This window comes from Carassius auratus, unplaced genomic scaffold (assembly GCF_003368295.1).
Source record: "Carassius auratus strain Wakin unplaced genomic scaffold, ASM336829v1 scaf_tig00018649, whole genome shotgun sequence".
Lineage (NCBI taxonomy): Eukaryota > Metazoa > Chordata > Actinopteri > Cypriniformes > Cyprinidae > Carassius > Carassius auratus.
This window is the reverse complement of record NW_020524903.1, coordinates 106148-132500: the sequence shown is the minus strand read 5'-3', so window position 1 is coordinate 132500 and position 26353 is coordinate 106148. Positions and strand designations below refer to the sequence as shown.

At 39.8% G+C, this 26353-nt stretch overlaps 1 protein-coding gene across 4 annotated transcripts in view; it reads left to right on the top strand.

Annotated features, from left to right (window-relative positions):
- Window positions 1–4828: 4828 nt before the first annotated feature.
- Window positions 4829–26353, top strand: part of LOC113076091 (filamin A-interacting protein 1-like) — a 35183-nt gene continuing 13658 nt past the window's right edge. The window contains exons 1-6 of one of the 4 annotated variants that reach the window (XM_026248759.1): window positions 4850–4961; window positions 5706–5731; window positions 10077–10146; window positions 18575–18809; window positions 19435–19605; window positions 20856–21034. In XM_026248759.1, coding sequence (XP_026104544.1) covers window positions 18585–18809; window positions 19435–19605; window positions 20856–21034 — 575 coding nt within the window. In that variant the 5' untranslated portion in view covers window positions 4850–4961; window positions 5706–5731; window positions 10077–10146; window positions 18575–18584. Of the gene's footprint in view, window positions 4962–5705; window positions 5732–10076; window positions 10147–18574; window positions 18810–19434; window positions 19606–20855; window positions 21035–26353 lie in introns of all 4 variants that reach the window. The other 3 variants (XM_026248761.1, XM_026248762.1, XM_026248758.1) reach the window with 3 other exon arrangements.

Genomic DNA, 26353 nt, shown 5'->3' with positions numbered 1-26353 from the left:
GATCAGAACTCACTGCTTCATGACTTTCAGATCAAACTCTGAGAGAGGAGCGGTCAGGACATGTCCAGAGGAACAGAAGGGATAATTTTAGTTGGATGTTTTCGTCCCCTCAGGTACAGCGAGCTCCTGAATTAGACGAGAGACGCAAATAGAAAAGAGCCTCCTAGAAATGAGAGCTGGAAACTTCTGGGGCTGAGTGTGAGCGCAGGGAGCGGTCAGAGGAAAAACCCCGGCCGAGAGCTGATGGGATTCACGGAGAAGCTCAGATGTGTGTGTGATCTGGGGTCAGGGATGCAGGGAATGTGCCGGAGCTGGTTATCTTTAGCACCCCTGCTCAGTGAGGAGAACATCAGCAGCAGCCTGAGCTCGGCACTTCTCCCAGCCGCTCAAAATATTACCTTCAATACCCCATGAAATATTAACTAGTGTGTGACCCTGGAGCACAAAACCAGCCCTAAGGGTCAGTTTGTGAAATTGAGATTTATGCATCATCTGAAAGCTGAATAAATCATCTCTCCTTTGATGTCTGGTTTGTTCGGAGGACAATATTTGTCTGAGATACAACTATTTGAATCGTAAGGGGCAGGTGCATTGTGGATGGGGCAGCGGTCGAAGGCAGTGACCTGATCTCTGGACATGACACTGGTCTTAGGGAAGAGGATTGTCACCTCGCTGGGGGGGAAGGAGCCTGAGCTTGTGCGGGAGGTTGAGAGGTACTGACGGGAGATAATCGGGTTCTGGAACTGGACTCTGAGAGATGGCGGGTTGGTGTGGGGTTGCTCATAGCGTCCCAGCTCAGATGCCATGTGTTGGAGTTTACTCCCGGTGAACGAAAGGGTCGCTTCCCTGTGCCTTCGGGTCGGGGATAGGTCTCTTACTGTCTTTTGTGTCTGTCATATGAGTAAGCAAATCTTTAGCCATCCACAAGGAGGCATTTGACTCATGCTGCTAGTCGACAGGTGGAGCAGAGTTGGCTCGAGTATCAGTCGCGCTTATTGACAGTGTAAGATGATTTACGGTTAGCCGTGTCGGAAATCCAACCACGGATTGTCATGTTGTTATCACAGAAACACGCTCAGCCATCACATTGAATAAGGTTAAGTGGTTTAATATTTATTTAATATTTTTTATTATTGTTATTTATTCCTGGCCATTTCTATTTCATTAACATAGCTAAATAATATTAAATTGGAAAGATATGAAAGATCCATCTTTGATTGTCAAAAGAATTCCAGGCTCGGTTCACTCAGCCAATAATATTTCATGTCGTATTTTCATCGGTCAGTTGTGGAGGTCTGATTGGTTGAAGCTTTATTTATAGTACCCTTTTAAAACAGTGTGAACAAAGTAGCCTATGTGCAAAAAAAAAAAAAAAAAGATATAGTAAAACAAGGTAGCTGCAATAACCAGTTCATGTTAAAACAAAAATACAACAATAAAAAATCAAGGAAAGGCTCTGCACAAATATGTTTTGGGACTACTTTTTAAAAGTGCATAATGATAACCTTTGACAAGATTTAATTCAGGTGCAAAAATAATATCTATAGCGCATGAGCACAGAGAGATTTGAGCGTGCACAGGACACAGTTTGAGCAAGAGGAGAGACACGTTTTAAGTGTGCGACTCTCTCCAGGCGAGAGCAGCGTATATTTGAGCGCACATCCCCGGTTTGTGCGAGAGCAAAGAAAATTAGACTTGGGGGAGCGCATGTCCTAAAAGGTTGAAAACCTCTGGTGTAGAGTACCTGGCCTTCTTGGAGTCTCTGGGAGGGGTACTGGAAAGTGCTCCAATCGTCGTTCTACTGGGGGACTTCAATGCTCACAATGGGCAGCGATAGTGACACCTGGAGGGGCGTGATTGGGAGGAATGGTCCCCCTGATCTGAACCCGAGAGGTGTTCTGTTATTGGACTTCTGTGCAAGTCACAGCTTGTTCGTAACAAACACCATGTTCAAGCACAAGAATGTCCATCAGTGCACGTGGCCCCAGGAAACCCTAGGCCGGAGGTCAGTGATCAACTTTGTGGTTGTTTCGTCTGACCTCCGGTCGTATGTGTTGGACACTCGGTTAAAGAGAGGGACAGAGCTGTCATCTGATCTCCACCTGGTGGTGTGTTGGATCCAATGCCAGCGGAGGAAGCTGGACAGGTCTGGTGGACCCAAATGCATTGTGAGGATCTGTTGGGAGTCCCCTGTCAGAGAGACTTTCAACTCCCTTCTCGGGCAGAGCTTCGACCAGATTCTGAGGGAGGCTGGAGACATTGAGTCCAAGTGGACCATGTTCGGAATTCGGACGATAGTCAAACCTTGGATTCAGGAGGAACAATGCCGTTTTTGTCTCGGTCGTGGAACACTGGACAAACTCTGTACCCTTGCCGAGGTGCTGGACGGTTCATGGGAGTTTGCCCAACCAATCCACATGTGTTTTGTGGATTTGGAGAAGGCATTCGACCTTGTCCCTCCCAACCTCCTGTGGGGGGTGCTCCGGGAGTATGGGGTCCGGGCCCTCTCTTAAGGGCTGTCTGGTACCTGTATGACTGGAGCAGGAGCTTGGTTCGCATTGCTGGCAGTAAGTCAGACATGTTCCCGGTGCATGTTGGACTCCGGAAGGGCTGCCCTTTATCACTGGTCCTGTTCATTATTTTTTCAAAATTTCTGTGAGGACCACATGATTTTGCCTCTGCTTTTTCCAGATGATGTTGTCATGTTGACTTCCTCAGGCCAGGACCTGCAGTGTGTGCTGGGATGGTTTGCAGCCGAATGTGAATCGGCTGGGATGAGAATCAGCACCTCCAAGACCGAGGCCATGGTTCTCAGCCGGAAAAGGGGGGCATGTCCCCTTCAGATTGGTGGAGAGCTCCAGCCTCAAGTGGAGGAGTTCAAGTATCTTGGGATTTGATTACGAGTGAGGGAAGGATGGAGCGGGAGATTGACAGGTGGATCGGTGCAGCTTCTGCAGTGATGCGGTCAATGTACCTGTCTGTTGTGGTGAAGAAGGAGCTGAGCTGCAAGACGAAGCTCTCGAGTTACCGGTCGGTCTACGTTCCTACTCTCACCTATGGTCATGAAGCTGTGGGCCACGACCGAAAGGACAATATCCCGGATACAGGCGGCCGAGATGAGCTTTCTCCGTAGGGTGGCTGGGCAGCTGAGGTGCTCGGGCATCTGTTTTCCGGATGCCTTCCTGGGGAGCTGTTCTGGGAACGTCCCATGAGGAAGCTCCGGGGAAGACCGAGGGCAATGTCTCTCGGCTGGCCTGGGAACACATATACAAATAACTGGACGAAACATTACTATTTATATAAATGACACAATAATTATAATATATATTTTTATTATATTTTCTAATAACATATGAATAGTATTATTATATTTCTAATTATAAAGATGTCCACCTGAGATTTTAACGTAATATTTCAGTAATTTTATTTTGACAATTAATATTGTTAATAATAATGACAAATCAACAACAGCAATAATAATAAACGTAATTCATTTCATTTTATATAATTGTATTTATTCATTCAGTTATTTATTATTATTATTATTATTACTATTATTATAACACTAATTATAAAAGTTTTTATAGTTTTCAGTTTTTTTTCAGAGATTTTACAGATTTTTTACTAATATTCTAATTATGTATTGTTATTTTCCTTATATAATAAGAATAATGGAACTCCAATTATAATAATAAATAAATATATAAATAAATAAATTATATATATATAATGTGTATGTATGTATGTGTATATATATATATATAATATAATATAATATAATATAATATAATATAATATAATATAATATAATATAATTTGTACAGCCTTGTTTATTCCAAATTTAGATTTAATTAGTTAATACAATTAAAAAATAAAACAATCACAAACTTTTGCAAACCCCTGTTTGAGAAACTTTACAGTGACATGTTTTCGTGTTATTCTTTGAGTAGTTTCAATGGCTGATAAATGACCATGTGACTGCGGTGATGATGTCACTTCCTGTGGGCCCTCAGTGGCTCCATCAGTGTCATCTCATGGTTTGCTCTGTGAGAAGGACGACAGGTGTGATTGACAGCGTCTCCATGGAAACAGAGCAAATGACCAAACAGCTGTGTGTTTTATGAGAACCGTAAACAAACACACAACACAGAAACACTGCGCTCAGTTAAACACACCGCTGACAATGTTCTTTCTCTCAAACATTAATACAATGTTCATTCAGTCTCATCTGCTTTTTACTTACATTCTCCTTTTATTTATGCATCATTCATCATTCTTTGCTTTTTCAGTTACAGTTTTTTAAAAATGTTGCTACTTGTTTTGGAATGTTCAGAAAACATTAAAAAGTAACATTTCCATAATGTTTGCAAAATGATACAATGGAACATTTGCATATAACTGAGAAAATGTTTAACTTACACACACACACATACACACACACACACACACACACACACACACACAAACACTCTGACACTTCTTTCTCTAGACTGCAGCTCCGGACATACATGAGGTGCATCCTGGGTCTCTTCTGAGCACTGTGTGTGTGTGTGTTATATTTAACTGTAGCTCTGATATCCGCTGTCTCTCCTCCCACTGCAGACCCTACTGTCTCTCTCTCTCTCTCTCTCTGTCACACTCTCTCTCTCTCTCTCTATCTGTCACTCGCTCTCTCTCGCTCTCTCACACACACTCTCGCTCTCTCTCTCTCTCTCTCTCTCTCTCTCTCTCTCTGTCACTCGCTCTCTCTCGCTCTCTCTCTCTCTCTCTCTCTCTCTCTCTGTCACTCGCTCTCTCTCGCTCTCTCACACACACTCTCGCTCTCTCTCTCTGTCTCTCACTCTCTCTCTCTCTCTCTCTCTCTCTGTCTGTCACTCGCTCTGAATCTCTGAATGTGACTGGATCACTGCAGCAGACGCTCAGGAGGAAAAGAGAAGAGGTGTGAGATCAGAGGAGTTGAGGTGAGAGGCTTCACATGCTGCGATCTGTGTGTGTGTGTGTGTGTGTGTTGTGTTTCTGAAGGTAACACGCTGCAGATGGCGAGGTGTCTCTGTCTTTGAGGTCATGATGAAGGACGGTGTAGCTGCTGATTATCACATCTGCAAGGTGTACTCTAATAATTAGGGTTAATTATAAATATCAAGCTAGAACACGTACTAGATGGGAATTATAATAGGATCTCAATGATGCTAAAATAACCGGCCATCGTCTCACTGAGCTGAATAATGACTCTTGTCTTCTGTAGAGCTGCTGTACAGCTCAGTATTTTCAATTTGTTCCATTTTTCATCATCTGTTATTTTCTTATGAGTTGTTTATTGTCTGCTTTACAGTTTTTTATTCCACAGCTTACACAGAATCTTCACTTGTCTCACAGTTTCTGAAAGCTGTCACTCAAACAGCAGAAGCACACACCAGATCTACAAAACATACACTCATTTTTCAATTTCATAAAACACTTTTTGCAAAACACAACACACAGTTCTCTGTGTAACACACACACATCTAACAGAAATTAATATTATGGCAAAGGTGTTTGCAAATGTTTGCTTTTGAGATGTGTTTGTGATATTTTGAATGCAGTGCTTCATTTTGAAAGAGATGAGAGACATTTTACATTCTGTGCGCAATTCTTGGTCTTGTGTGTAAAGTTATTAAAAGTTTTTAAAAAGCATTATATTAATGCATCATTTAATTTAATTTCAGAATGTGTGCAAGCAGCTGAATACACTGTAAGTAGCTGCTTTCTAGAAACAGTGCTGTTAGTGTGAGTGTGTAATGTGCCTCAGTGGTTTTGTTGTGGATTCTGCTTCTTCTTCTGCACATGGACTGAAGCTCATGCTCAGATCCAGGGCTCAGGTTTCAAGCTTTCACCGGAGTGTGTGTGTGTGTGTGTGTGTGTGTGAGACAGATGAGACACTGATACGCTCTGGCCGAGATCCCGTTATTCTCACCATGTGCTCTGAGATCCACAAACAAGCTCAAACTCACTAAATGTGCTTCCAGAGCCACCGCATACATTCACACCAGTGACTCAATGAAGTCATTTTTTATTTAATAAAGTAATTTAATAGTTACACTACTTATTATCTGTAACCGATTACATTTCTAAAGTAACCTTCCCAACACTGATGGACATGATCTGCAGTGAACACCTGAACTCATCTGAGTGGTGTTTAATCAGAAGAGACAGACGAGTGTTTTTAATCTACTGAGATCCAGACACACGGTCTGTCAGCGATCAGACCTTCTGCTGTGAAAAGCTGAGCAGATCTGGGACGAGCAGCGCGTCTGAGGTGGATTATCAGTGATCTGATCATGTGTTCGGTTTCTTCTCCTGTGTTTAACAGCTTCTTCTCGTCCAGATGAAGGAGTTTTGAGTGAGGAGCAGGGACAGATGCTTCTGGAGGATCAATAAATCCTTCTGTATTCTGTTTCTGTGACCGACTGACCTTGAAAACATTAGCAGAAGTTATAATCATGGTTAGGCTTTTAACAATGAATGAGGTCCAAGAATTTATTTATTTGAGATTCAAACTTAATATAAACCTGGAAAGCTAAGTATTAAACATTTGCCTTGGAAACTATCTGAAATAAGTGTACGTTTTTATATTTTATTTTATTTCAATTAACATATATTTTAGTTTTAATTGTAATAACCCTGGGTCCAGTGGTGCTGAAAACACTGAGACATTCTCACATTTTATGATCCATTTCAACTTTCACTGACTTATAATTTGTTAAAATGTGTATTAAATTAGAAGAACACAAAGTATGAACTTTCTTTAGTGTTATGAGATGTTTGGACTGGTCTGTGTCAGTTCTTGTGACGCAGCATCCACGTCATGAGGATTGTGAAATGCGTGTCAGACAGAGTTTTATCGCAGCTAAAGCGTCCTCTGGTTAGTGTGATTGACAGGACTGGGGAAGCGGAGCAGATGTCGTTAATTAGCGCTTGGACACCTTCAAGCTGGATTAAAGATGTCAAACACGGCCTAATAACACAGATTCACACTGCTGGTGCCCAGGGTTTGAGGCTGTAATCACTAAGGATTATTCCTGGTTCTTTACACAAACTCCTGCAGCTTCACATGGACACCTCTTGAAACTTAGTTACTATTAGTTCAAGTTTTGAGCTAATAAATCTGTTTTCAATATTTCAATATTATGAGAACCTATGTTCTGGGTGGTTGCTTGGGTGTTGTTTTGACAATTTCATCTAGTTTCATACTGTTTCATACTGATATTGTAAAGCTGCTTTGACAGAATCTGTATTGTTAAAGGCGCTGTATAAATAAAGGTGATGTGACTAGTTTCACCTGATGTGCTGAAATAACAACAACAACAAAAAAACTGCATAGATGTATTGAAACAAAAACTAAGAAAATGACAAAAGCACACAGCAAAATTTTGGCATGACGTTAGTCTGATGTTGTTTTGACGTTAGTCTGATGTTGTTTTGACGTTAGTCTGATGTTCGTCTGACGTTAGTCTGATGTTGGCCTGACGTTAGTCTGATGTTGTTTTGACGTTAGTCTGATGTTGGCCTGACGTTAGTCTGATGTTGGTCTGACGTTAGTCTGATGTTGGCCTGACGTTAGTCTGATGTTGGCCTGACGTTAGTCTGATGTTGGCCTGACGTTAGTCTGATCTTGGTCTGACGTTAGTCTGATGTTGGCCTGACGTTAGTCTGATGTTGGCCTGACGTTAGTCTGATCTTGGTCTGACGTTAATCTGATCTTGGTCTGACGTTAGTCTGATGTTGGCCTGACGTTAGTCTGATCTTGGTCTGACGTTAGTCTGATGTTGGCCTGACGTTAGTCTGATCTTGGTCTGATGTTAGTCTGATGTTGGCCTGACGTTAGTCTGATCTTGGTCTGATGTTAGTCTGATGTTGGCCTGACGTTAGTCTGATCTTGGTCTGACGTTAGTCTGATGTTGGCCTGACGTTAGTCTGATGTTGGCCTGACGTTAGTCTGATCTTGGTCTGACGTTAATCTGATCTTGGTCTGACGTTAGTCTGATGTTGGCCTGACGTTAGTCTGATCTTGGTCTGACGTTAGTCTGATGTTGGCCTGACGTTAGTCTGATCTTGGTCTGATGTTAGTCTGATGTTGGCCTGACGTTAGTCTGATCTTGGTCTGACGTTGGTCTGATGTTGGCCTGTAGTTAGTGTTGTTGGTCTGATGTTAGTCTGATGTTAGTCTGATACTGGTTTGTTGTTAGTCTGATGTTAGTCTGTTGTAGGTCTGATGTTAGTCTGATGTAAGTCTGATACTGGTTTGTTGTTAGTCTGATGTTAGTCTGTTGTAGGTCTGATGTTAGTCTGATGTAAGTCTGATGTTGGGCAGGGAATCTGGCAGCACTCCGGTCAGCCATGCTCCGTTTTAGATCAAGGATCAGTTTCCAGCGCTCTGATAAAAAGGCTCTATTTGTAGCGGTCAGAGGAGCAAACGTTCACCGAACAGCTCACACATTGATTAGCTGAGGCTTATTCTGGATAATGGGATTTATGCAGCATATATGTCACGCGTGATATAAATAACTATATAACGTTAATTGTAATGATAACAATAACTATAACTATATTGATAACTACAATGATAACTTTATTATATATTATATATATTTATATATATTCTAATATATATTATAACAATAACTTCAAATAACTATATCATTAACTGTAAAGTTAATGCTACCTTAAATTATAACATGAACAGTTTTAGTTTTTATTCCAGTTAACATTAGACTACATACAACATTATCTGAAATCTATATCTATAATTATAAATACAACAATAATTACAGTATAATGATACATTAAATGATGTGTGTTGAGTGTGTGTGTGCATGTGATGTGTGTGTGTGATGTGTGTGTTGAGTGTGTGTGTGCGCACAGTGCTCACTGTGTACGTAGTCTGCATGTATTAACTAATGTGTGTCATTCTCTCTCTGCTGAAGTATCTGTGGTTCTGTGCATGTTGTTCTCTTAAAGGATAAGTCCACTTCCAGAATAAACATTTCCTAATAATTTACTCATCCCCATGTCATCCAAGATATCCATGTCTTTCTTTCTTCAGTCACGAAGAAATTCAGTTTTTTGAGGAAAACATATTAGGATTTAGCTCCATATAGTTGACTTCAGTGGTGGCCAACGATTGGATTGTTAAAATGCAGCTTCAAAGAGCTTTACATGACCCCAGCCGAGGAACAAGGGTCTAATCTAGTGAAACTATCTCTCATTTTCTTAAAAAAAAAAAAAAAAAATTAAAGAAAAGGAAAGGTCACGCGTGAATGCAGGCAGAAGCACATGAGTTTTTACAAATCCAACATCCAAAAAAAGTAATTGCCCTTTACAAAAAACAAAAACAAAAAAAAAATCTACGATGTCAGATGATTTTAAAGTTGAAGGATAAATGAGAAGGAGCTTTAAACCAAAGTACACAGATTAAGAACTAATCTCATGTGACCTTTCCAACAGGATTACGTAATGTGTGAAGACACGTTAACTAAGTATACATATAATTTTTTTAAGAAAATGACTGATCGTTTCTCTTATACCACAGCTGGAATCATATCTTTGAAACTGCATTTTGGACTTTAAAATCATTGGTCATCACTGAAGTCCACTATATGGTGAAAAATCCTGCATGTTTTCCTCAGAAAACTAAAAAAAATTGTGACTGAAGAAAGAAAGACATGAACATCTTGGAGGACATGAGGGTGAATACATTATCAGCGAAGCTTTATTCTGAACTTATCCTTTAATATCTTATGAAATCATGTTTTCAGACACTGAAATGATTCCGTCTCATTGAAATGCCCCACATCAGCGCGTCTTACACTGTGAGTTTCCCGTCTGGATATATTTACCGGCTGTGACTGCACAGATCGGGCTCTGATTGGTCAAACTGGCCGCTCACTGTGTGCCGATCATAATTTCCTTTGTTAGCGGGGATCAGAGGCCTAAATCTGACCAGCGGGGTTCTGCGTGTCAGTGTGGCCTTGTTCCCCTCTGGCATTCATCAGACGACAGCAGCAATTACCAAGCTATTTTCTGTCCTCGCCCCACAGCTGTGTGACACACGAGGAGCCGCAGGAGCACACGGTCCAGCGTCCAGCCGCGGCCTGCATGATCACTGAGGTGAGCTCGACAGATGATCCGTGTGTGTGTGTGTGTGTGTGTGTGGACTCACAGATCTGCTGCTGAACACTGTATCCCACAATGCACTGCACTGACCTCTACTCCGTGATCCTGAACTATAATGATTACTGTGGCCATAACTGTAATGTTAACTACAATGATAATGATAACTGTTATGTTAATAATAACTGTAACAATACCTACAATGTTAACTATGATAAAATCAATGTTAATAATGTTAACTATAATAACTATACCACAATAACGAAAACTATAACATTTAACTATAATGATGATAACTTTCACGATAACAATAGCTACATAATAACGTTAATGATAATAATAACTAGGACAACAATGTTAAAAATAGTGAAAGCTATAATGATAACTATAAGGATAATGCTAATGATAATTAAGACTATGATAACTATAACTATAGTTTTTATGATAACAATAACGTTAACGATAATTATAACTATACTGACAATGTTAACAATAATGATACCTGTAACGATAATGTTAACTATAATGCAAACGATAACAATAATGTTAACTATAATGCAAACGATATCAATAATGTTAACTATAATGCAAACGATAACAATAATGTTAACTATAATGCGAACTATATCAATAATGTTAACTATAATGCGAACGATATCAATAATGTTAACTATAATGCGAACGATAACAATAATGTTAACTATAATGCGAACGATAACAATAATGTTAACTATAATGCGAACGATATCAATAATGTTATCTATAATGCGAACGATAACAATAATGTTAACTATAATGCGAACGATAACAATAATGTTAACTATAATGCGAACGATAACAATAATGTTAACTATAATGCGAACGATATCATTAATGTTAACTATAATGCGAACGATATCATTAATGTTAACTATAATGCGAACGATAACAATAATGTTAACTATAATGCGAACGATAACAATAATGTTAACTATAATGCGAACGATATCAATAATGTTAACTATAATGCAAACGATATCATTAATGTTAACTATAATGCAAACGATATCAATAATGTTAACTATAATGCAAACGATAACAATAATGTTAACTATAATGCAAACGATATCAATAATGTTAACTATAATGCAAACGATATCAATAATGTTAACTATAATGCAAACGATAACAATAATGTTAACTATAATGCAAACGATAACAATAATGTTAACTATAATGCAAACGATATCAATAATGTTAACTATAATGCAAACGATAACAATAATGTTAACTATAATGCAAACGATATCAATAATGTTAACTATAATGCAAACGATAACAATAATGTTAACTATAATGCAAACGATATCATTAATGTTAACTATAATGCAAACGATATCAATAATGTTAACTATAATGCAAACGATATCAATAATGTTAACTATAATGCAAACGATAACAATAATGTTAACTATAATGCAAACGATAACAATAATGTTAACTATAATGCAAACGATATCAATAATGATAACTGTAATGATGAATGATAATCACGCTGTTGTTTTGTCATCTCCCACTTGCTCGAGCTCCTTAAAGTTGGAGGATTCTGATTGGCTGTCAATGTTTAAATCATATATCAGCTGGAAAAATCAATTCTGAAACTGATCCTAATGATATTTTCCCCTTTGCTTTTATTTAATTAAAGAATTAGTTTAATCATTTTTTACTCTTATTGTGTGAACGGGCCTTAAAACCGAAATTATACCAGCCAGGATTTTTTAAGTTACATAACACTGACTTATCAATGCAGTGTTTTTATGAGATGATCATATGACCTGATATTAGTTTGATTATATGTTGCATACTGTTGCAGATGTAGTACACAGTATGCAGTGCACTAGTGTCTCGTGTCATTGCGTACAGTCCTCATTGTTCCAGCACTTTCTGAATGAAATGCTAAACGCTTGAGATTGATTTCCGTCTGGATCAATGCACAGCAGACTCCAGTGAAGAGCAGGCAGATGTTCCTGCAGACGGAGCTGATCAATGAGACTTCTGCTGCGCTCCCTTCATGACCTATTGATCAGAAACAGAGTTACAGATCCAGTTACACATGAACTAGTCAAAGGATAAACCAGACATCTGCATCTGTTCTACAGGAATATATGTGTGATTCATGATGTTAATGTTTATTATAATAATACCTAAATGTGTTGCTGCATGTTCGCTATGAAGAGCTGGCATGCTGTGAACTAACTGTGAGTGTATCAGTGCCATGATTATAATGATGAGTGTCTGGTTTTTGGTCATATTGCCCAGTCGTAAGCAGAAGTTAATGGAAAGTGTAACACTTGATATCTTGAGGGGTGCAGGTGTTCAGACAGATGCTAAAGATAGTGCTGTGAAAGACACAATCAATCAGGATGTTGCCGCGTTGAACAGCCTAAACTCATCCAGCGTATGGATGTCATGTTTGTGCACACGCTCCATATGTCCGGTTTGCCGTGTAGCCGGTATTTTGTGCGTCTCACACCCTTTGCTCAGTGTGGGGGTTTCGGGTGACCCTAATTTTAGCCGTGAGGCTTGCAGCCGATCATACGCACTGAAGACAGACTCAGAGCGTCACAAATAAGGGCAGATTCACATGCATGGGTTTATTCTATGTCTGAAACTGAAATATTGCAGTAGCTCTTTCTGTTGTAGTAATTTTAGCTCCACTCTCGTTGCACCTGCTCATTCAGACATGCATTCATTAATAAAGCTCTTGCATCAATTACTGACATTAATTAATGAATGTCAGACAGTAATTAATCACAGACAGAAGTTCACTTCGGACTCATTCACAGCTCCAGAAACATGCTGAAGCTGTTTATGATCTGAGGAATCACAATGAGAAGAAAACGGATGTGAAAAATGATCCAGAGAGATGATCTTTTCATTGTTTACAGATGAATGTAATCACACACACACACACACACTGAACACTGCACGGTATTTATTGTTTCATTGCCCACTCATTTAAAAACAATTGTATCTTGAGCAATATACAATGATATAAATGTTTTCATCGCTTTTGTCTCATGAGCTCATCACTTCAGTTATCATCGCTGAGATAGTAAAAAGTGATGCAATTTCCTCTATAAATGAAGCAAACTCTGAATCATCACACTGAAAATGTTCTGTGCAGTGCATTGTGGGATACTGTATCTCATGCATTATGTTCTGGATGTTTATGGCACGTTTTGATCATGCTGTTTGTGCTCAATGTGTGCTACACACTTTACATTGTAAAAATGATCTTTAAAAGTTATAAGCAAAGATTAATGAATGTTTAAGAAGAATATACTATTTCAGTTTCTCTACTTAAAAAAGTCACATTTAAAGGTGCATTTTCTACTGTTCTCTGAGGTACATATATAATTGTATCAAGATTTTTTTAAAAGCATCATGATTTAAAAGTATAAGGCTATTTTCTGTCCTGTTTTTGACACTTATTAGAACGCTGTTTGAATAGGTGTGGATGATCATAAACTCAGAAGTAAACGCTAACTGCTGTGATCGGCTAATAGTTGTGGCAGCGGTGTAGTATCGGTGGGCGGGGCTAAACAGGTAGTGGTGTAGTATCGGTGGGAGGGGCTAAACAAGCAGTGGTGTAGTATCAGTGGGCGGGGCTAAACAGGCAGTGGTGTAGAATCAGTGGGAGGGGCTAAACAAGCAGTGGTGTAGTATCAGTGGGCGGGGCTAAACAGGCAGTGGTGCAGAATCAGTGGGAGGGGCTAAACAAGCAGTGGTGTAGTATCAGTGGGCGGGGCTAAACAGGCAGTGGTGTAGTATCGGTGGGCGGGGCTAAACAGGCAGCGGTGTAGTATCGGTGGGAGGGGCTAAACAAGCAGTGGTGTTGTATCGTGGGCGGGGCTAAACAGGCAGTGGTGTAGTATCGGTGGGTGGGGCTAACAGGTAGTGGTGTAGTATCAGTGGGAGGAGCTAAACAAGCAGTGGTGTACTATCGGTGGGCGGGGCTAACAGACAGTGGCGTAGTATCAGTGGGAGGGGCTAAACAAGCTATCAGTGGGAGGGGCTAAACAGGCCATGGTGTAGTATCGGTGGGAGGGGCTAAACAAGCTGTCAGTGGGCGGGGCTAAACAGGCAGTGGTGTAGAAGCAGGTGTTGATCGTTTTCTGTGGAGGCGGAGCTTATCCACACTATTACATCATAGAGTAGTACATTCCACAAGCTGTCGTTATCACGTATTTTGGGTGACCTATTCCTTTAACTTTTGCTGAATTAATTTTCCTATCTTTTCAGAAGTCATTGGTGTAATTAGTTGTAGATGACGTCAGACGTGCGTGCTGCTCGCTCAGTTCTTGTTGTGTTAATGAGAAACTCTCATGCATCGTGTTATCACAGACTGCCTTCAGTATAAGATTTTTTTAGCAAGGAAGTTTTGAGTTGCGAAACGTACAGGATGTTTTTGTAAAGTATTATGAACTCTTACATGTCAAAAGATCAGGGGAATGTTGGTTTTTCTGTTCATGACCTCTTTAATACAAAACGTTACATGCCATTTCTGTGTAAGTTATTTGATAAATTTGCTACAGATTTGCTAAGAGACAGTGTTGTAAAGTACATTTACATTTTTTTGTGAAGAAATAATGACAATTAAATCATAATACATCTATTGGAACAAGCACCTCTTACTCCACAAACACACACTGAAAACGTTTGCTAGTGTGTTGAAGGGCCAATCTGAAAGTTGTTAGCTACCCTTTTCAAAGCTTTCCTCGTTAATGTTAAGAAACGGATTGTGGTAATTGTAAGTCATTTTAAAGAGCAGGATTGGAAGTCTTGTGTTAGTACACACACACATGCATATGCACATGCGCACATACACACACACACACACACACACACACACGTTTGTTTTTGTGTAAAGTGTGTTCATCCCATAGGCATAATGGTTTTTATACTGTAGAAACTGTATATTCTATGGTCCTTCACCAACCCTACACCTAACCCTAACCCTCACAGGAAACTTTGTGCATTTTTACTTTCTCAAAAAAACTCATTCTGTATGATTTATAAGTGTTTTGAGAAATGGGGACATGGGTTATGTCCTCATAAGTCACCCTCTCCTTGTAATACCTGTGTCATACCCATGTCATTATACAGAGTTGTGTCCTGATATGATACAAAAACATGCCCACACACACACACACATACACACACGCGCACACACACACACACATACACACACACACACACACTCACACTCACACACTCACACACTCACACACACACATACTCTCTCAGTGACCAGAAGATGGCAGCAGTGAGTCAAAATCAGAGAGAGAGAGAGAGAGAGGGAGAGCGAGAGAGTGTGTGAGTGTGTGTGTGTATGTGTGTGTGTGTGTGTGTGTGCTCTTGTTTGTGATGGCGTTTGCTGATCTGAGCTCCGGCCGTGTCGTAGTTCAGCAGATGAACGTCAGTCTCGTTTGAGGAATGAGCAGAATCCGGGTCAGTACTGAGGTGCCACATTTCTCAGAGACATGATGAAGAACCAAACAAACCCAGACAGACAGACAGAGCTCATCTGATCGACACACACATGCCGTTATTGTCATTCCAACACAGTCTTTTAATAATTACATCCTTCCTGGTATTTTCTGACTGTCATTTATCTTCAGAAGTGTTTTTCAACAACATTTGCACAGAGAGAGAGAGAGAGAGAGAGAGAGCGAGCTCCTTCATGTTTCTGAATGATGTCATTATAAATTAATCCAGATCTGGAGATCCGCCTCTATTTGAGCTCTATTTTAAATATATAATGGATCAGTTCACCCAAAAATAAACATTAGCTGAAAATGTATATCAGTGTCTCATCAATGGATGCTCTGCAGTGAATGGGTGCCGTCAGAATGAGAGTCTGATAAAAACATCACAATAATCCACAGCACTCCAGTCCATCAGTGAACATCTGGAGAAGACAAAACCTGAAACACATCCAGCATTAAGATGATTTTAACTCAAACACATAGAGTCTATAATCCATAATAACACTTCCTCCAGTGAAGACGTGTTCTGGTCTGAATCAGGAGAGAAATCTGCACAGATCAAGCAACGTTTAAACAGATCTGAACTAATCTGTGAGAGACAACAGGAGATGCACTTCTTCTCCTGGTCTCAGTAGAACTGAGAGTGAGCACATTTCCAGCTATTTTGGGTGAACTATTCCTTTAACTTTTGCTGAATTAATTTCCCTATCTTTTCAGAAGTCATTGGTGTAATTAGTTGTGGATGAAGTCAGACGTGCGTGCTCATGTTGTTGTGTTAATGAGAAACTCTCGTGCATCGACTCAATTGTTGAACCTAAATGAAACGTTTCACAAACATTGCCGTGGGTCTGCTTTGGTTGATATAATGATGTCTCTTCTCCACTAAAGTACAGCTTCTCAACCTCGTAGAGTTTTCTTGTAATCCAAATCTGTAAACAGCGCGTCATATCTTGATTACTCTATTTGTTTTATCTCCGCTGTGGTTTCTGGAACATGTTAAATGTACTCAGACGTAAGATTGAGAGTATGTCTGCTGGTCTGTGTATGAGGTCAGTCCATCTCAACCGCTCCAAACATGGTCAAGTCCTGATGGTTTTAGGGGGCATCTACAGTAAGTATAGTTTTTATTTATTTATCTGAAATTGTTTAAAATTCCCCTCATTTGGGGTTGATATCTCTGATGTGGGAGCAGATAGGAGCCTGAAATAATCACAGATGACATTATTCATGCTCGGTGAGAAATGCACCGATGTAATAAAAGCATAAGAAATACTAAAAATGAACAGTAATTGACATTATGTTTATGAATGACATATAACATCTTATAGCAGCCACCAGGAGCCTCGTCAAACTTCCACGCTGGACGACTTCTAATCGTATTCTTTAAGAGAAACGGGTGTGAACTGATTTACTCTCACAAACCTCTGAACAAAACACCTTATAAGCAGTTACACAACTGAACACACACACACACACACACACAGAGCCCGAGGGCCGGATGACATTCGCAAACTCTTGTTCTCAATCTTTTGTGCTGTTGATTATGTAACATATAAAACTGACAGATGAGAGTAAATCCTGCTCACGCTATGACCATCAGCACACACACACACACACACACACACACACACACACAGCAGACCGGTTCTGTCCATCTCTCTCCTGCTTGACATCAGCCTGCTGGAATGTGTGTGTGTGAGAAAGAGGTGTAGTTTGTGTGTTTAGTCACACCTGTGTTCTCACCTTCTGACCCGTGTGTGTGTGTGTGCTGCAGCGATGATGTCATCTGATCTGAGATCAGCTCCTGTTTGACCTCTGACCCACAGTTCGGTTCCTCCGCCTGAATGACAGAGATCCTCACAAGAGAACATAAACTCTAACAGTTCTGTTTCAGAGGAAGATCTGTTTACATTGACCTTCAGTCATTTAGCAGACGCTTTTATCCAAAGCAACTTACAAATGAAGCAATCGTTAGAGGGTGAAGTGTGAATTTATAATAAATAATAATTCATAAATAAAAAGAAAACAAATAGATAAAACAGACCGAGTGCTAGATCAAATGAAGATGGATTAAAAGTGTCTGCTAAAGGATAAATGTGTGAAAATCAGATGTTTTATTCTGTATTGCGACACACAGAGTGTATTTTTTCTTTTTCTGAAAACAGGACTTTATATCTTAAATACTTTTGCTGTTCCAGTAAATGTGTCTATTATTAAGGATGTTTAGATATTTGTACTGGAAACAAGATAATACTGAGTGTGAAGATCAATTTTTGTCATTGTGTTTGTATGACAGGCATTGTTTAGTCCTGCAAGTTCATTCAGATCCACGGCTGTTATCTGTCGTTTATAGATGACATCATGACTGATTCATTCTGTGTGTGTGTGTGTGTGTGTGTGTGTGTGTGTGCCAAGTACATCTCTGCTTTATTAATGGATCAGCGCTGATCGGTCTGAACATGCAGAGCAAACACTCGTTTCACAGACTTCTGCTGGAGATAAAGAACAAACTCTACTCGTAAAATCTGCTTTATGCTGTTGTACAATAGAAATGAAAACGCTTCATGTCACGTCCACAAAGAGACGAGCTTTAAAGTTTGGATCTGTGGAGAGCTTTTGCACGCTGTGATGTGGTTCATATGTCTTGTTGTGTTCAGTACAGTTTTAACATCAGCTTACAGACAAACTCTTCACTTGTCTCACAGTTTCTGAAAGCTGTCGCTCAAACAGCAGAAGAACACACCACATCTACAAAACATACACTCATCATCAGCCCTTTGACTCATAAAACACTTTTTTGCAAAACACAACACATAATTCTCTATGTAACACACAAAATGTGTTCGCAAATGTTTGCTCTTGATATGTGTTTGTGATATTTCATTTCCGCTCAGGTGCTCGATCATGCTGGAAGACGTGGTGAAGGGGAAGCTGTCTCCGGTCAGAGGACGAGCGCAGCAGCAGATGTCCGAGCACGAGGAGAGTCCTGGGATGAGACACGCTCATGAAGACACGGCCTCCGTCCAGAGGAACCTGAAGGACAGCAGACGGCGAGCGGAGAGAGAGAGCCGAGACCTCTCACGAGACGACCTCCTCTTCCTCCTCAGCATGCTGGAAGGAGAACTGCAGGTCACCTCAGAACCTAAATCACACATCTGGTTTCTAAATGCATCTGTGCATGTGTTATCTCGCACTTGCACGTATTGATCTGCTCATGTTTGATCAGAATGTCATCATAATTGGATCTTCTGTCTGGTGATGTATGCAGGATTTCTCCAGTCATTTAGTCTCCTAAACTCCGCCCCTCAAACGCATGCTCATCTGAATATGTCACGCCCACATCTCAACATCCAATCAACAACTGACGCACACAACCAAGTCCCGCCCTACATATGTTCTTTTTCAGTAATCAATTAGACTCTGATGTACATCACCATACATTCACACCAAGAATGAAAAATATTACAGTAAAATTATAATACTAACTGTGTAACTGTGAGGATAGCGAAGTCCGTGCCAGAATTATAAAGATAACTCAGATGCACAATATCCTTGGAATCACTTTTAAAGTGACTTTTTCCAGCTGATAAATAATATAAACACTCACAGCCAATCAGCATCCTTCTGAGTTTAAAGAGATTGAGCACTTAAAGTGACAGATGACAAAACTGCAGCATGCACTCATAATAAATAAAGTAAAGAAAAGAATTGACAGTTTGTTTCTGTGTTTTAATGACACGTGTGTTTGCTGCAGGCCAGAGACGAGGTGATCACCGTCCTCAAAGCGGATAAAATCGATCTGGCTCTGCTGGAGGCCAAATACGGCTTCGTGACGCCGCCGAAGGTGCTCCAGGCGCTGCAGAGAGACGCCATCCAGGCCAAGAGCAGCTGGCAGGAGGACATCTACGAGAAGCCCATGAGCGAGGTACGAGAGGAACTCTACACTGGAGTGAAAGGACAGTACTGGTCAAATATTACTCATTGAAGTTCATCATTTTGACATCAGAAATGCTCTCGAATCACTTTGATGTCTGTGCAGTGCTGCTTCAAATCAAACTTCTACAGTATTGTCTTTTGTTAGGAGATGCACAGCTTTTCTGTGGCTTTATAGGTCATATTACCATTTACACAATTTAGCTAAATCTGAAAATATTGTGTCTAATATATTCCACAAAATTAACTCTTGTTCTTGTTATTGAGTTATTGTAAATAAAGTTCACATTTGCAACTGGTCAGTGTTCAAGAAATGCTTCACGTAATCCTAGAAGAGGGTTTACCGAAAGACTCTAGACTCGCCTTTTTGACTTTCAAAGCTGCTACATAACGTTTTTCTACTTCGAGATCCTTGATAGAAATCTACTGGAGCGAAAGTATGATATTTGTGATTCCGGAGCACAGAAGCAGCATCAGTGTCACAGACGTATATTTGTAGAAATACACAACAATACACTGTATGAGTCACAATTATACATTTCTCTTTTATGACAGAAATCATTAGGATATTAAGTAAAGATCATGTTCATGAAGGTATTTAGTAAACTTCTTATCGTAAATATATCAAAACTTAATGTTTGATTAGTAATATGCATTGCTAAGAGCTTCATTTGAACAACTTTAAAGATGATTTTCTCAATATCTAGATTTTTTTGCTCCCTCAGATTCCAGATTTTCTAATAGTTGTGTCTCAGACAGATATTTTCCTCCGAACAAACCACACATCACTGGAGAGATCATTTATTCAGCTTCAGATAATGCATACATCACAATTTAAAAAATTGACCCTTATGTCTGATTTGTGCTCCAGTGTCACGTTTGTCTTTCAAATGTAGTGAAGTTAAAGTTATACGTTTCCAAAAAAAAGTACAGATACTTAAAATGTGTGCTTAAGTACAGTACTCAAGTAAGTGTACTCTATGACTGTGCAGCTCTGCAAGTGTTCTTAGCGTGTTCTGAGCGTGTTCCGAGCGTGTTTCCGAGCGTGATCTGAGCGTGTTCTGAGCGTGATCTGAGCGCGATCTGAGCGTGTTCTGAGCGTGTTCTGAGCGTGATCTGAGCGTGTTCAGAGCGTGTTTCCGAGCGTGATCTGAGCGTGATCTAAGCGTGTTCAGAGCGTGTTCTGAGCGTGATCTGAGCGTGATCTCAGCATGATCTGAGCGTGTTCTGTTTGTGTGTCAGCTGGACAGGCTGGTGGAGAAGCAGCGGGAGACCTACAGACGGATGCTGGAGCAGCTGCTGCTGGTGGAGCAAGCTCACAGACAGACACTCCACCGCCTCGAGGATGAGAAGAGGAACCACAGCGACTTCATGAGGAAGAGCGACGAGTTCACCGGCCTGCTGGAGCAGGAGAGAGAGAGGTCAGAGATCAGCTTTCTCTGTCATGTAGACCAAAGTCAAAAGTATATCCTTCGGTTTAGACACAAACGGTTAGTGTAATCACACAGTCAAAACACAGGCTTTCATAGCATGAGTGAACACATGAAGCATGCGCACTAGAGAGTTTCTCATCCAGTCTGGAGACTGAATCACTGTCATCATAGTCATACAGACAAACAAGGGATTGTGGATTGAAAGATAGTTGCATAAAATAATATGAAAAGTTTTTTTTTTTTTTGTAACCGTGTTTTGAACTGATCTCACTAGTTTTCTCTAGTCTGCGTATTTGACAGGTCTGTGTGTCATCTGAGGCCAAAGTTTGAGTCTGACAAAAGAGGGTGTGTTATTGACTAAAATATTTGACTTTGAGCTGGAAGTCTGAAGTCTGCAGAAGCTGGTGTGTAGTTTTGTTTTATTTTAAATGCTTTTATTTCAACATTATTTCAATTGAGCATTTATTTTAAATTTTTAATTTTAAAATAAGCTATTTTATTTAAATGTATTTGACTGAGCTTACTTTTTTATTTTTAGATTTTTCTGATTTGTTGCATTTCATTTGCTTTTAATAATGTTTTTATTTTAACATTATTTAATTTAACATTTCTAACATTTACATAATTTCTTGTAAGTTTCAACTTGATTTTAGAATTCCTTTAAGTTTTTTTTGTGCCATCTTTCAGATTTAATGAATATTGTTGTGTGGATGTGGTGTGTGATTCACCACGACTCTGGCTGAAGTGATTGTGTTATCAGTGTTTGGTTTGGTGAAGTGTGTGTGTGTGTGTGTGTTTGTATGAGAGAAAGTTTGTATATGTCTCTCTCTCTGTGTGTGTGTTTCCTTTGGCTCTGTGCTGTTTGCAGTGGTTTATTCAGATAATCACGACTCATTTAACAGAGACTCGTTGTTTAAACGGATCACGATACACTTTCTGTCAGTCAGTCAGGAAAGGAAGGTTTTCTCTAGAAACCATACGAGATGCAAGAGTGTTTTAATTGATTGTTTGTTTGTTTTCAGATCTCTGTGTGTTGATCTGTTGTTGCAGGATTCATTGTAGCAGTATGACATCATTTCCTCTGTGGCGTGTGCACACATTACATACACACGCGAGTATGTGCTGCAGAACACGTCTGTGTCTGTGTCTCATCATGTTTGATCGGACGCTCCGGTCTCAGCACAGACTGTGAATGAGGAACCGAACTGAAGCGTGCAGGTTGGACAGAGATCTGAGTCCACACACTCACTTTATATGCTGCCAGAGACATATTTAGCTAATGATGTTTCCATTTTCATTGCCTTACAAGGCTCTTAAAAATAAGTCTGAGTAGATGAAAATAAGCCGCGCTGATAATGAATCCAGCAGCAGAAATAGAGCGACCCGGTGCCTTTTTAAAGAAGGAACTGAATGCTGGTGTGAGTAAAAATATCCTGCAGGATTCAGACGGATTCACACTCGCTGGTCTTTCTGAAGTGAGTTAAATAAAGCAGGACGAGGCTTCGGGCCGATGGCACAATGTCAGGTCAACTCACATCTATTTACAGTGTTTCAGAACAGCTGATGTTCATGTGTATAAAACCTTATTATCTTTGTTTTAGTGTTACATTCATCCAACTAAAGCTGTAAAGTTACATTTAAATTTTGCTGTACAGTATATTTCACTTTATATGAATGTGCTTGCAGGATACATTTGGACACACATAATATAGGTGTGTTATGTTTTATTCATTATTCGTTAATTATTCGAGTCATTAGTTTGTTATTTGATGGTGTGAAGCAGAGGATAATATTTTTCACCAAAACTGAACTTTAAACTAAAACAATTACAAATCATTGTCGTTATATGAAATATAAGAACATTTTAAAAATATGAACATATTTTTAGCTAGCTGGCAAAATATAATTTCTAATTTTCTTTAAGTTTAACTTGATGAACTAAAATAAAACTAAAGCTGAAATAAAAACGAATAAGAACTATAGTTCATAGAATCTTTTTAACAAACAACAGTCTTTAACTGAAATTATTACTAATGTCCTTCTGCATTCTTGACACACTATTTTCATATTTAATACTGTGAAGCTGCTTTGACACAATCTGAGTTGTTAAAAGCACTAGATAAATAAAGGTGACCTGACTTTAATAACAATGACAAAAAAAAGAAAAAAAAAGCTAAGATTAAAATGGAATGAAAAAATATAATACAATCCATTTGAAAAAAATAAATTTAACTATATTTAAAACCTTAATTTTTAACCTTAATAATGAACTTGGTTGTGCAAGGTGCTAGGTATTTATTTATTTTTTTAATCAAGTTGAATTTGACCTAACTTGTAAAAGCTGAAGTGGTTCTTGTTTGGATGTGTTGAACACAGTGGTGCTGACAGGATCTGGTGTCTGTGTTCACTCATCTTCTGTGAGGGAACGAATCAAACACTGCAGACGTGTTTACAGATGTGTGTCAGTGACTGTGAGCTCATTCGGCCCCGGGGCCTTCAGCGCATGATGTAATGTGATTACATATCTGTGATAGAGCGCTCAAAACCACACACACATACACACACAACACCCACTAATCTCATACAACACACACCCACTAAAGACACACCCACACACACACACACACATGCTGTGGGTTTTTTATGTACCGTGTGTTTCTCTGGAAAGAGCGAATGCCTTGTAAGGAGCAGCGCTGGGCCGCAGAGGAATCTTCTGGAGTTTCCACAGATCTTCAGGAGATGCATCCATCATGTTGGTGTTTGCTTTAGTCTCGCTGCTCTTCTGACGCACGCTTCCTGAGAAATTCATCAACATGAAGTTAATGCTTAGAAGAAGACAGAAGAATAACCATGTTCTGTCCCCACTGGCAGGTGGTTGTTCTTCACGCTGATGGATCTGGCATCATTGAGCATCTCCAGTGTTTCTTCATCATGTGTTCAGATGTCTGACAGTGTCAGGGTAGCATTTGACTCTGCATTATGTTAACTTCTACAACACCAGTAATATAGCCTTTGCTTCTGATCAATAATCAGTGATCGGCTGAGTCTCCAGCAGTCATGTTCTGGTGGATGGCTGTAGTTTGTGAGTTTATCTTTCCATGTGATCGCTGGATCTTCACAGACAAACAGACAATGTGCAAAATCACACCGTCGCAGAGTTTTACAGGCTTACAAGGTGTCTTGGAAGCTCCTGTAGAAATGTAATTAGAATCATCTGGAGGAGTTCAGCTCTAAACCCAAAGCACTGACACACATCGGCCTCACATCAGCGTCTCATCTCTCTTTCAGATTTCTCTGTTATGATTAACGAAGCTTCTGTTCTTCACGTGTCAGACGAGCACACATGATGTCACTGAGGGTCTGTTGGTATAATTATCATGAAGCTGTCTGCTGTTTTTGAGCTGAAGAGTTGCATTTATCAGATTAGAGCCGGATGATGATGTAAGTTATTTCTTGTGACCATAAATAATCAAGCAGTTGAGATTTACTATGTAGTGTACAACCCCAGTTCCAGAGAAGATGGGACATTTAAAAATCAAGAATCTGTGATCTGACACAACTTTTTTTCGAGGGTATAGGAGCCGTCAAAAACAAAAAGTGTTCATATTTACAAAATACATTTACGTTGGTCTGTGAAAACTTTACAGATGAACCTTTATTTGCATTTGCAGGATCAGATAAGAGCGTTTGAGGATCAAATATAAAGAGTTTAACAGTTATGAAGTTACAATGTTAATTAATAAAACCAATTATACAGATGGAGTGTGTGTGTGTGTGTGTGTGTGTGTGTGCGTCTCTCCTCAGTCACTTTGAAATCACATTCCTCGGTAAAACATCATGACATATTCATGAAAGAACTCACACTTGCCTCTGCTGAGAGATAATTGTTTTCAGATACACACACACACACACACACACTGTAATCAGTGATGTCATCAGCTTGTCCAGTGCTTTAAGTGGGCCGGATCGCGAATCATTTGAATCAGTTCGGGTGTTCGGAGTGGGATCGTGAATCATTTGAGTCAGTTCGGGAGTTCAAAGCGGGTTCGCGAATCATTTGAGTCAGTTTGGGGATCGCGAATCATTTGAATCAGTTCGGGAGTTCAAAGCGGGTTCGCGAATCATTTGAGTCACTTTGGGGATCGCGAATCATTTGAATCAGTTCGAGAGGTCGGAGTGGGATCGCGAATCATTTGAGTCAGTTCGGGAGTTCAAAGCGGGTTCGCGAATCATTTGAGTCAATTCGGGAGTTCGTAGCGGGTTCGCGAATCATATGAGTCAGTTCGGGAGTTCGTAGCGGGTTCGCGAATCATTTGAGTCAGTTCGGGAGTTCAAAGCGGGTTCGCGAATCATTTGAGTCATTTTGGGGATCGCGAATCATTTGAATCAGTTCGAGAGTTTGAATGCAGTAATGCAGTAGCTCTTTCTAAGGGTATTTTTTCAAAATCCTTTTGCACATTTTATTTATGTTTAGTAGTACTTTCTAGCTCAAGCAGATCCACAAACTAATAAAAGGATTTATTATTAAGGTCGCCTGTTGACTGCTGTATATAAAACCCCTTCAATATAGTTGTTGTTACCTCAGGGGATGAGGAGAGTCATCAAAAAAAAATACAGAAAAGAAAAAATTGGCTATAATGGAGTACCGGCACCTCTTTTGGGCAACTTAAAGCACTGAGACTGTCTGAATGTTACTGGAGATCTGCATCTTCGGCAAACAAAAGACAAATGAACAAGACAAACAGATGAGTTGACATCCATTATTCATTATAACACAGAGTGAGACGGTTTGGGGTTTTCTGTCTGTAAGGAAACTCGTGTTCTGCTCATCAGCTGAAGGCCAGAGGACATGATGTCATGTGTTCATTACCCATGAGTCCTGCAGAGCTGAACCTGAGAGCCAATCAGAACCAGGCAGCCTGAGGTCAAAGGTCACGTGTGTGTGTGTGTGTATTTATCTGGGAATGTCCTGTGTGATGTCTAGTGTCCAGTGTAAGTTTGATGTTAGTGGGGTATGTGTTTGTAATTATAATGAACTCTAATCTATTTTAAAAAGATAGAATCTTTGACCAGATCCGATCAGACGGATCCGTTCACTGTGGATTCAGTTCCTCCGTTCCAGCTGTAAACAAACATTTGTGTTTCAGATTAGAAACTGAACAACACTGTACTGGAACGACAGTCAAAACAGCCAGCGGTGATAACACACACACACACACACTCCTGCGCAGTGAGATCATCAGCTCATATGGGTTCAGTTATGATGTCATTCTTCTCAGGTAATCAGCTGCAGGACACGAGAACCAT